General features: G+C 40.7%; 1 protein-coding gene across 1 annotated transcript; it reads left to right on the forward strand.

The window, feature by feature from the left end:
* Positions 1-951: 951 nt before the first annotated feature.
* On the forward strand, positions 952-11,842 carry rcor1 (REST corepressor 1). The gene is made up of 12 exons (XM_039009745.1): positions 952-1,762; positions 1,863-1,922; positions 2,649-2,729; positions 5,868-6,082; positions 6,282-6,400; positions 6,587-6,665; positions 6,747-6,800; positions 6,923-7,129; positions 7,327-7,404; positions 8,391-8,448; positions 8,645-8,892; positions 9,724-11,842. The coding sequence occupies exons 1-12, from the start codon at positions 1,615-1,617 to the stop codon at positions 9,763-9,765; spliced, it is 1,389 nt and encodes a 462-aa protein (XP_038865673.1). The 5' UTR covers positions 952-1,614; the 3' UTR covers positions 9,766-11,842.
* Positions 11,843-12,015: the final 173 nt, after the last annotated feature.

Genomic DNA, 12,015 nt, shown 5'->3' on the forward strand with positions numbered 1-12,015 from the left:
TGACGGATAACCAGGGGCACACTCCAGCACTCAGACATAATTTACAAACAAAGCATTTGTGTTTAGTGAGTCCGTCAGATGTTCTCTTGATGAGGGATGTTCTCTTGATAAGTGTGTGAATTGAACCATTTTCCTGTCAACATGTAATGAGTACTTTTGGGTGTCAGGGAAAATGTATGGAGTAAAAAGTACATTATTTTATTCAGAAATGTAGTAAAGTAAAAGTTACCAAAAATATAAATAGTAAAGTACAGATACCCCAAAAAACTACTTAAGTAGAACTTTAAAGTAGTTTTACTTAAGTACTTTACACCACTGGGGACTAGATACATAAAGTGCCTTTAGTTCTAAAACAGATATGTATGAAAATACATTCAAATAAAAGGTGACATTCTGTACTGTCGTCTCATATGAAACATTTCAAAATCCAAACTGCTGCAGTATAGAGACAAATTCAAATGTTTTAGCGTCACTCCAAATAAATACAGGGAGGAGTTTATATACTGTAGCCTACTCATTTTCAAGGAGCCCAGAAGTAGCTTGATTGTGACAGTGCGAATGCAAGACACTGCTCCCTTATACGGCTTCTAAGGTTGGGCGCTTCTAAGGTTGGGGAACACGGCCCTGAGGTTAGGCCATGGAGGCACATATTTGGGATACTCTGATAGGCCTATGTATAATTTGTACATGGTCCCTGACATATAAAGAAAAAAGAAATTAAATGCAGTCCATATGATTTGAGGAATGTGTCCATTGTTGAATTAGATTATTTTAATTCGCCTTTTTGAATGTAAATTAATTCCATTAATTGGCTGTAGAACGTAGAAAAACTTATTTTGTTTAATTGCATAAGTTCCCATCTACCTAATGAATTAATTCATTGTAGCCTCTAGTTTCCAGGCAAGAAGAGAGTTGGTCCACTCATCATTATTAGCTTGAGGGAGGCCTCTTCAGGGCAAGCCTCGAAAAATTCAGTTCCATCTGATGCAGCCAGGCACTTTATCAAGACCCCGTGGAGTGTCAACTAGCAACCGACCCACCTGGCAAGACACCTAGCTAGTAACGATTGTAATGGACAAAAGTAGCCAGCTAACTAGTCAAAATCTGTAGAATATCTTCGACAAATGCGTGTGTTAAAGCCACGTAGCTCTAGCTATGCTAATTGATTTCATAAATCAAGCTAGCTAGCTAGTTGCTACCGCAACTTTTATCCAAGTAGCAGCGAGCTAGCAGTCAAGCATCCTCGCGAACTTGGGGTATTTTTTCTAGCTAACTGGGGTGGCTGGTTAATATCGAAAGACCCATACAACACAGTTATTTGGCCACCCGTTATATTTTTGGAGACAGCTATCTTAACAACTTTTATAACATAGCCGTCTTAATTGAGATTGCTGGCTAGTTGAACAGTTTAATCAGTTGGTCATCGCTTCGTCTAGCTAGCCACAGTAGCTTTGCTAGCCAATCTGCTAACGTTACTTTGTTCGCTAGCTAGCAAACTAGCGCCAGGCATCTAGCAAGGTGCTGCTGACTACAGACATCCAGTAACGTTACAGTAGCTAGCTAGCCAAAATCCGAGTAGTTTTGTTGCTCTTTCTCCGTTAAAAAATCCCCGCAATGATGGAAAAGAGTGGTTCGGAAATGTCAGGGAAAAGAAGGGGTAGGAATACAGTTAATAATCCTAACAAAAGTTTAGCTACGAATGGAAATAGCAACAATTCATGGGAGGAAGGAAGTTCGGGCTCCTCCAGTGATGATGAGCATGGTAGGTCAACACGACGGTGGTAGCCTCGGTCACTCTAAACTAGTTCATACACTTGTACAGTGATGTAAAAATGTTAATCCTGTGTTTGTTATGTGTTCAGGTAGTGGTGGTATGAGAGTTGGGACTCAGTATCAAGCCCTCGTGCCAGACTATGATCCAGGTGAGTCATTTTACTGTTCAGGCAGTCAAGAAGATGGAACAGGTTACCAGACATGATAGCCTCGAACAATTCCTGGTCGTCTATTCCACGAGCCTTGACTAAGCGGGCTACTGCTAACTACATATGTATTATTTTGACATTCCGACTCCTGTCCACGGCTACATTGTTTCATGTTTGAACCGATTTAACTGCAGAACTATTGTCAATGTATCCAATATATTTCAGCATATTTAGCATATAACAAATCTGAGATGAGCTAATTAAAAAGTTTGTAATTTACATCTGTTATAGCTAGGCCCTAATTGTTGGTCGAACGACCATGGTTATAAACGTTTAATTTAACTATCTGGAGTGAGAATGGTGTTGATTGCTTCCCTTTAAGTAATGAATCATTATGAAATGTATTATTTGTAACATGAACTGTATTAATTGTAGCTGCTTTCACTAGCCTATATGATTTAAGTCCTGACTTCTAATGGTCCATATTATTTTTCTTTTCAATTTGGTTTCCATGCGAGAATTGATAGGCTTGTGCTGCTAATAATACATGTTGTATTTTCCAATGGAACATGAAATTTCATTCTCGCTAAACTTGTATTGTTGGAAATTGGTTTCACTTTCACCAGAGTTTCACTTTCAACATAAAAACATTTAGGATAAAGGCAATGAGTAGTTTGAGTAATTAAGTCACTGGTCCTCATTCGATCCTTTATCCCCCTGTGACAGAGATTGCCAAGGCGGCCGAGGAGAGGGACAACCTGGGCATGCTGGTGTGGCTCCCCAGCCCGAACCTGGCTGAAGCTAAATGTGAGAGCCATTCAAGCCATTTTCCTCATTATGTACCAAATGTAAACTACTTGCCCATTTTACTTTTACAAATCTTACGTTTATCTGAAGCAAAATATTTAGTTAATGTAATAACTATGCAATAATAACAGAAATGGGTAGCTGAGTGTTGTGCAAGTGAGTGTAATGCCACAGTCTTTCAGACTTTCTATATATTTACACAGACAGACAGACAGACAGACAGACAGACAGACAGACGGAGAACCAGTCAAAAGTTTGGACACACCTACTCATTCAAGGGTTTTTCTTTATTTTTACTATTTTCTACATTGTAAAATAATAGTGAAGACATCAAAACTATGAAATAGCTCATATGGAATCATGTAATAACCAAAAAGTGTTAAACAAATCCAAATATATTTAACATTTGAGATTCTTCAAAGTAGCCACCCTTTGCTTTGATGACAGATTGGCACACTCTGGGCATTATCTCAACCATCTTCATGAGGTAGTCACCTGGAATGCATTTCAATTAACAGGTGTGCCTTGTTAAAAGTACATTTGTGGAATTTCTTTCCTTCCTAATGCATTTGAACCAATCAGTTGTGTTGTGACAAGGTAGGGGTGGTATACAGAAAAGAACAAGTCCATATTATGGCAAGAACAGCTCAAATAAGCAAAGAGAAACAACAGTCCATCATTACTTTAAGACATGAAGGTCAGTCAATACGGAACATTAAGAACTTTGAAAGTTTCTTCCAAGTGCAATCGCAAAAACCATCAAGCGCTATGATGAAACTGGCTCTCATGAGGACCGCCACAGGAAAGACCCAGAGTTACCTCTGCTGCAGAGGATAAGTTCACTAGAGTTACCAGCCTCAGAAATTGCAACCCAAATAAATGCTTCACAGAATTCAAGTAACAGACACATCAACTGTTCAGAGGAGACTGCGTGAATCAGGCCTTCATGGTCGAATTGCTACAAAGAAACCACTACCAAAGGACACCACTAAGAAGAAACACGAGCAATGGACATTAGACTGGTGGAAATCTGTCCTTTGGTCGGATGAGTCCAAATTTGAGATTTTTGGTTCCAACTGCCGTGTCTTTGTGAGACGCAGAGTATGTGAACGGATGATCTCTGCATGTGTGGTTCCCACGGTGAAGCATGGAGGTGGTGGTGTAATGGTGCTTTGCTGGTGACACCATCTGATTTATTTAGAATTCAAGGTACACTTAACCAGCATGGCTACCACAGCATTCTGCAGCAATACGCCATCCCATCTGGTTTGCGCTTAGTGGGACTATCATATGTTTTTCAACAAGACAACAGACACTTCCAGGCTGTGTAAGGGCTATTTGACCAAGAAGAGTGATGGAGTGCTGCATCAGATGACCTGGCCTCGACAATCACCCAATCTCAACGCAATTGACATGGTTTGGGATGAGATGGACCGCAGAGTGAAGGAAAAGCAGCCAACAGCTCAACATATGTGGGAACTCCTTCAAGACGGTTGGAAAAGCATTCCTCATGAAGCTGGTCGAGAGAATGCCATGAGTGTGCAAAGCTGTCAATCTATTTTAGAATAATGCTTTAACGTAAGAATGTGGAAAAAGTCAAGGGGTCTGAATACTTTCCGAATGCATTGTATCTAAATATACAGTACCAGTCTCAAGTTTGGACAAGGGTTTCTTTATTTTTACATTGTAGAATAATAGTTAAGACCTCAAATATGAAACACATATGAAATCAAGTAGTAGCCAAAAGTGTTAAAATCAAAATATATTTTATATTTGAGATTCTTCAAAATAGCCACCCTTTGCCAAGCGTGTGCAAAGCTGTCAAGGCATTCTCTCAACCAGCTTCACCTGGAATGCTTTTCCAACAGTCTTTAAGGAGTTCCCACATATGCTGCGCACTTGTTGGCTGCTTTTCCGTCACTCTGCGGTTCAACTCATCTCAATTGGGTTGAGGTCGGGTGATTGTGGAGGACAGGTCATCTGATGCAGCACTCCATCACTCTCCTCCTTGGTCAAATAACCCTTACACAGCCTGGAGGTGTGTTGGGTCTTTGTCCTGTTGAAAAACAAATAATAGTCCCACTAAGCGCAAACCAGATCGGATTGCATATTGCTGCAGAATGCTGTGGTAGCCATGCTGGTTAAGTGTGCCTTGAATTCTAAATAAATCACTGACAGTGTCACCAGCAAAGCACCACCACACCTCCTCCACACTTCACGGTGGGACCCACACATGCAGAGATCATCCGTTCACCTTCTCTGCGTCTCACAAAGACACTGCGGTTGGAACCAAAAATCTCAAATTTGGACTCATCCAACCAAAGGACAGATTTCCACCAGTCTAATGCCATTGCTCATGTTTCTTGGCCCAAGCAAGTCTCTTCTTATTGTGTCCTTTAGTAGGGGTTTCTTTGCGTGAATCAGGTTGAATTCATGGTCAAATTGCTGCAGTCTCCTCTGAACAGTTGATGTTGAGATGTGTCTGTTACTTGAACTGAAGCATTTATTTGGGCTGCAATATCTGAGGCTGGTAACTCTAATGAACTTACCCTCTGCAGAGGTATATCTGGGTCTTCCTTTCCTGTGGCGGTCCTCATGAAATTTTCGGGATTGACTGACCTTCATGTCTTAAAGTAATGATTGACTGTTGTTTCTCTTTGTTGGTCTTTTACCAGATAGGGCTATCCCCCCTCCACCTTGTCACAACACAACTGATTGGCTCAAACTCTTTAAGAAGGAAAGAAATTCCACAAATTAACTTTTAACAAGGCACACCTGTTCATTGAAATGCATTTTTGTTACTACATGATTCCATATGTGTTATTTAATAGTGTTGATGTCTTCCCTATTATTCTACAATGTAGAAATAAAGAAAAGCCCTTGAATGAGTAGGTGTGTCCAAACATTTGACTGGTACTGTATGTAAATAAGGTATTTATGTTTTTATTTTTAATATATTTGCCAAATTTCTTCACCGAATTTTTCTTTTGTCATTATGGGGTATTGTGTGTAGATTGATAAAAAAACATTTGATTTAATCAATTTTAGAATAAGGCTGTAACAAAATGTGGAAAAGGTCAACGGGTCTGAATACTTTTCGAATGCACTGTGTGTGTGTGTAAATATTTTTTTGTACAGTGGATGAATACATTGCAATTGCCAAAGAGAAGCATGGGTACAACATGGAACAGGCACTGGGGATGCTCTTCTGGCACAAGCACAACATTGAGAAGTCCCTGGCAGATTTGCCCAACTTCACACCTTTCCCAGATGAGTGGACAGTGGAGGACAAGGTCCTGTTTGAACAGGGCTTCAGCTTCCACGGAAAAACGTTCCACCGTATACAGCAGATGGTGAGACTAACGCCTCCGAATTGTATCATTTTTGTCAGTTAACAGCAGACTACTCCATTGGCGAACATGGAACACACGATGACATGAGACACTGAATTCTAATTTGGGGTGTTCATTGTGTGATGTCTCTAAACCACAAATAATGCACAAAACTGTGACTTTGTTTGTTATTTACAAGTTCTTCTTGTTCATGTGCTAGCTACCAGACAAGTCAATTGCTAGCTTGGTTAGATTCTACTATTCATGGAAGAAGACACGGAGCAAAACCAGTGTCATGGATCGCCACGCACGCAAGCAGAAGAGGGAACGAGAGCAGAGGTATGAAGTGTGTTCTTTTGTTTAAAATGCATGAACCGCATTCTCTCAACTAACACTCCCTTTTGGAAAAACTAGTCCTGGGTGGTTTCAACCATTCCAAATTAGACAAAAGAAATGTATTGGAAAGTTAGGCCAAGAATACAATATTTTTATTTCTATGTATTAAGTTTTTGCTTTATGTTTCAGTGAGGATGAGGCTGAGGAGACCAATGGAAATGCTCCAAGCGATGTAGCGTACGACCCAAATAAGGAGGAGAAGAAAGAGGTGGGTCTGTTCAGAGGCTCTTATCAGTTTTAATAAATATTGTTTATTGAAGCCAACTAACATGGTAATTTTGTGTTTTAGCTGGGCGCAGCACCTGAGAAACAGGAGCCAAAACCACTGGCAGTGGTACAGAAGGTAGCTTTCGAATTCCAAATATTTTCATTACCATTTCAATAGAAACCTACAACATTCATATTAAATTGACACTACTTTTGATGGTTCGACTTTTTAACCTAAATCTATTCCTTCACGTCTAGCCGACTACTGGCGTGGCAGAGAAATTGACCCACGTCAAAAAAGAACCACAGGGTCCTCCAGGGAAGAACCTGCACCGTGCTAAGAAGAAGCCTCCTAAAGGAATGCATCTGAGCCAGGGAGACGTAGCTGCAATGTCCACCAGCACCCCCGCTGCAGTCGGTGTGCTGCGGCAAATGGACATGGAGCTGGTTGGCATCAAACGGCAGGTTAGTGCACGGTCTTAACATTCATCTTCTGTGACAGCGTTTCCTATCCATTGATGAGTCAATTTTGTGTCAATCATGTATTGATGTCAATGGGAGATTTGTGTGGAAATTAAGAACGAAGCCTGTGTACCTAGAGTGTCTTTAGGGTGACGAGTTAACCTGGACATTTTTCCTTAATGAGTTTTATCCCCTTCTAGATCCAGAGCATCAAACAGAATAACAGTGCCCTGAAAGAGAAGCTTGATGTGGGAGTAGACAACTTCAGAGTACCTGAGGTAATGCTATTGCTGACCTAAAGTTCTGACCATCTCATTTTACCTTCTCCATAGAATTAAAGGTGCATTATGCAGAAAGGCTAACTGCTACGAGCCATAATTTCAGTTTGTGACAAAACAAGCAAGTATAGTGTGGAGAACCATTTTACCATCTAAACTGCTGTGAAATATATTTTTCAGAACTAAAAATATTGTATTTTTAGCTGTTTGAAGCTGGTGTGCAAAACCGAAAGTAAAAGACACAATAACGAAACATAAGAACGGGAAGCATAGGAATAGTGCATGTGCATAGAACATATCTACTACTTCTTAGACTTGCTTTCAATGAGTGACAGATCTATAACGTACATTTGGTCAGATCGCCCAAAAAGTTACATATTGCAGCTTAAATGTTACTATTGTTTTGCATAGTGAGTGGAAAACAAAGCTTTCTGAAGCATGGACGCTTTCCAGCCAATTGCCGAAAAATAGGTTTATTGCGCAAAGCGTTGATCACCCTAGTGGCATCTGCTGGTCAAAAGAATTTAGAGCTGCCAAATGATTATAGTTTACGTCACGCATGCCGTAGTGCAGAGACAGCGCTGAGATGTCTAGCAGTTGTAATGTTTTCAAGTACTATGTATTTTAAATCTACATTATTCATTATGTTTGAAATTGGGTCCCATTTCCCAGCTCAATAGACGCTAGCGGCTCTCAAAATCCACCTACACACAACTTTCGGCAGCCAACCCTCGAAATGAAAGGGGTTTCGCTTCCTTTTGTCTTCAACCAATGCCAAACCAATCAGGTGGTTTGCGACAAAACAACGTTTCGGATGTCGTTGATGACATGCTTCGGATAAAGTGATATGGGTATCGGCACACTGCTTTGAAGTAAACTGCTTTGTGGTTTCAATGCATGCTCCGGTATCAAACGTAGCATCACTAGTCTTGTAATACACTTTGACCTGTCATGTTGCTTGTATGTTTGACCATTTTATGTCTCAGGTGAACCAGAAGTTTAACACTCGCTGGACAACAGAGGAGCAACTGCTTGCTGTACAAGGTAATAGATTGCAAGTGCAACAGATGGGTTGGGATTCGAGAAAGGGTAGAAAATGGAACCAACTGAAGTGGGGCCCATGTGAAAAGTCAGATGATAAAAAAAAATATATTGAGTTCTGTTTCACTGGGGGGGGCCTGGCACATAACAATCTCAATTTGTTCAAAATGTATTTTAATTCCATTGTAACCTCTTCCAGCCATCAGAAAATATGGGCGGGACTTCCAGGCTATCTCGGATGTGATTGGCAACAAGTCTGTGGTGCAGGTGAAGAACTTCTTTGTAAACTACCGCCGACGCTTCAACTTGGATGAGGTGCTGCAGGAATGGGAGGCCGAGCACGGGATGGAGGGAGCAGCCAAGGGAGGAGAGGAGAAAATGGACACATCACCATCTCCCACTGAGGATGGAGCCACCAACCCTGTGCCGCCAGAGGACCAAAAAGAGGTATGTGACTGTCCACTCTTTGTATTGCAAATCGTCCTCCAACGACCCATATTAAGAAGAAAGAGTGTGTAATTACAGATGTATTCTAATAACTCGAGACCCACCTCACATGCCCAGGTTCGGACCCATAGTTTTTAAGAAACCCTGCTTTAAAGATCCTTAATTGAAACAATAGCAAGGCGGTCACCCTGCCTTTGTTTTGGTAAAAAGCTGAGGGATGGGCCTTGACAAATGTAACCACTCTCAAAATCATAGACCAAGCTATGGATGCAAGGACTGACCATCCATGATATAAAAATGATCGTTTTAACTGTTTTGAGGCTATACAATGTTTGTTTACATGTACGTTGTTTATAAATGTTGGAGTAAAACAAGCTTCTATTGTGGGTCCTGATGGGGTATGACAGTTGAACTTAGCTCATGAGGCATTTAGAAGTTATATTTAAGCAGTAAGGCCTGAGGGGGTGTGGTATATTGCCAATATACCACGGCTAAGGGCTGTTCTTATCAACACAACGCGGAGTGCCTGGTACAGCCCTTAGCTGTGGTACAGTATATTGGCCATATACAACAAACCCCCAAGGTGCCTTATTGCTATTATAAACTGGTTACCAATGTAATTAGAACAGTAAAAATGTTTTAGGTTTTGTTATACCTGTGGTATACGGCCTGATATGCCACGGCTGTCAGCCAATTAGCTTTCAGGGCTCGAACCACCAATTTATAATCTTTATGAATCAATGGTTCTATATCATTAAGTCTATAAGCAATTAAGGATTCCAGTCTTTAATTTGAGTTTTGCAAATACTCCCCAATGTTGTTTCTTTACAGGAATCCTCACTAGTGGAAGCACAACAACCTCTAGCATCCTGAGTGGCCAGCCATTTTGGATAATTCTGTTGGCAGAACTCCTCCCTCTGAGATTTTACGTCTGTTCTGAAGAGGCGATGATGAATCTGCACAGGTTACTCCCTGTCTTTGCGGGCCTGTTCAAGAAGGTCATTCCTGTTACCTCATCCCCGATTCAAGGATGTTTTGCAGCTGTCCACCAATTAACTTACAGCACCAGTCTTCAGCCTGACTGACAGTCAAAGTAACCAGAATTATCTGACTGCACTTTATCCCATCCCAGAAAAATCTTCAAATGTAACTTGTTTATGCATCTGGCGCCTTTTACCCTGCCTCGGTCACTCAACATTACAGATGATCCCTGTTATTCAGCCCACAATATCCCTTTGTCATTTTATCCTTCTGCAACCCTCTTTACTTTGTAAAGACTGTTTTTTGTTGTGTAGTATTTAACCGCAGTAGGTCTCTGTATGAACTGACCCTGTGGACTACAATTATTTTGTATTGTGCCCAGCACGCGCTGGAACGAATGTGACGAAGCTGTCTTTGTACACCAGACAGCCACAAAGAAAAATAACCCAAGGAAATACCATTGTAGTGTTGGAGATGGAGAAAAGGTGAGTCAGGTGATTTTTTTCCCCCTGATACACACAGTGCAGAACAAGATGATGGCATTTCCACAGGGCCTTAATGCAAGTTAATACTACACAACAAACTATTTATATTATTCCTTCCAAAACTCTTGTCTGCAGCTGTTTCCTTTACCCCCTAACTAACTTTACCCCTTAACGGGTACTTGTCCCCCCATGGATTTACAAGGAACAGACTGGTGTATGAAGGCTTTAAATCCAGGAGAGGGAGTTAGCGAGACGGGTGCACAGTGTGGGAGTGAAATAGGAAGTCGGAATGCAGAAATTGCCTTGCAGTATTCTACAAACTCCAATCACCATTGGGTACAAAGTAAACACTACAATCTCCCTTCCCTCTGCTTCTATGCGTTACTTACGGTTGAACCTCAGCCCTCCCCTACTGATATACATGCAATGTTTGTCATAAAAGGTTGCTCTTACGGAATGGATGTGCCTCCAGCATAATGCAAGTAGGATTCTGGGATCTTGAAATTGCCATATTCATGGCATGATGAATGTTGTCCCCCCCACCGTACTGAAAAGACTGTACAGACTTATTGAAAACTGACATTACATATAGTAAGTGTAGAACTTAGAATCCCAACAGGCGCTTCCATTGAAGAAATAAACTAGGTGTTGAATTTTAAACGGTAGTGCACTTTTGGTGTTCAGTGTTCAATATTACTCAATTTAAACTAAAGTTAACATGTTCTGGTGCATATTTATAAATAATGCATTAATTGTTCGGATGACAGGTTAAAGAGACGTACAAATAATGTAAAACTTTAAATAGGAGCTGTTCATCATTGAGGGATATCCATTTTCAGTTTACTAGTAACCTCAGGACACACAATAGGGTCAACACAATCATGTTAAAGAATGCTTTTCAGTTGGAAGGAGAGTTGAGTGAGAAGTTCCTTAAGTTGATGAATAGGGAACAAGGCTACAGTAAACATGTCTCCCCCTGGGCCAAATGAGATTGCTGTGACTAACAAATTTCAGTTAATTACTATAGCTCCCACCTTGGGCCGATCAGTGTAATTTTGAAAATGCCGGGTATCTATGGCAAGACTCATCATTCGCCCAAGTTTCGTCAGAATCGGACCAGTGCTGTCCGAGATATTGCGTGTGACTAACGGACAGACAGAGATCCACAGTCCCCTCCGATTGTCAGCTTGGGGAACAATTTTTACATTTTAATTTAAACCATTTTGAGTTCTGAAGTGTTTTTATTTGTAATTTCAAACCCTGTCCCTTTCACAACAACTGGCCTATGCTATTCTACCGTTTTTACTGTACTGGTACCATGATTTAGCATACTGTTTTGAAATCTTTTTATATATTTATGAAGACATTGTGAATGCCTGAGGTGGGGTTTTAATGAGGTTGTGTGTATTGCTGTCATTTACCATTGTGTATTCAATTTGCGCATCAATTAACTAGACAATAAATTTGAAGGATTTATAGGGACATTTACTGAATGCTCATTTGTCTTTTCCTGCTATTTGTATTTAGCCTGTTCTCATAACTGTTTTGTGCTTTTGCCAACTCTATTGCTCATTGTCAAGTCCAACGTTCAGTTTGGCATAATAGCACAAACAGACAGGCACTCTTGTTCTGTGTTTCAGCACACATTTTGTCATAA

Source organism: Salvelinus namaycush, chromosome 15, assembly GCF_016432855.1.
Source record: "Salvelinus namaycush isolate Seneca chromosome 15, SaNama_1.0, whole genome shotgun sequence".
Lineage (NCBI taxonomy): Eukaryota > Metazoa > Chordata > Actinopteri > Salmoniformes > Salmonidae > Salvelinus > Salvelinus namaycush.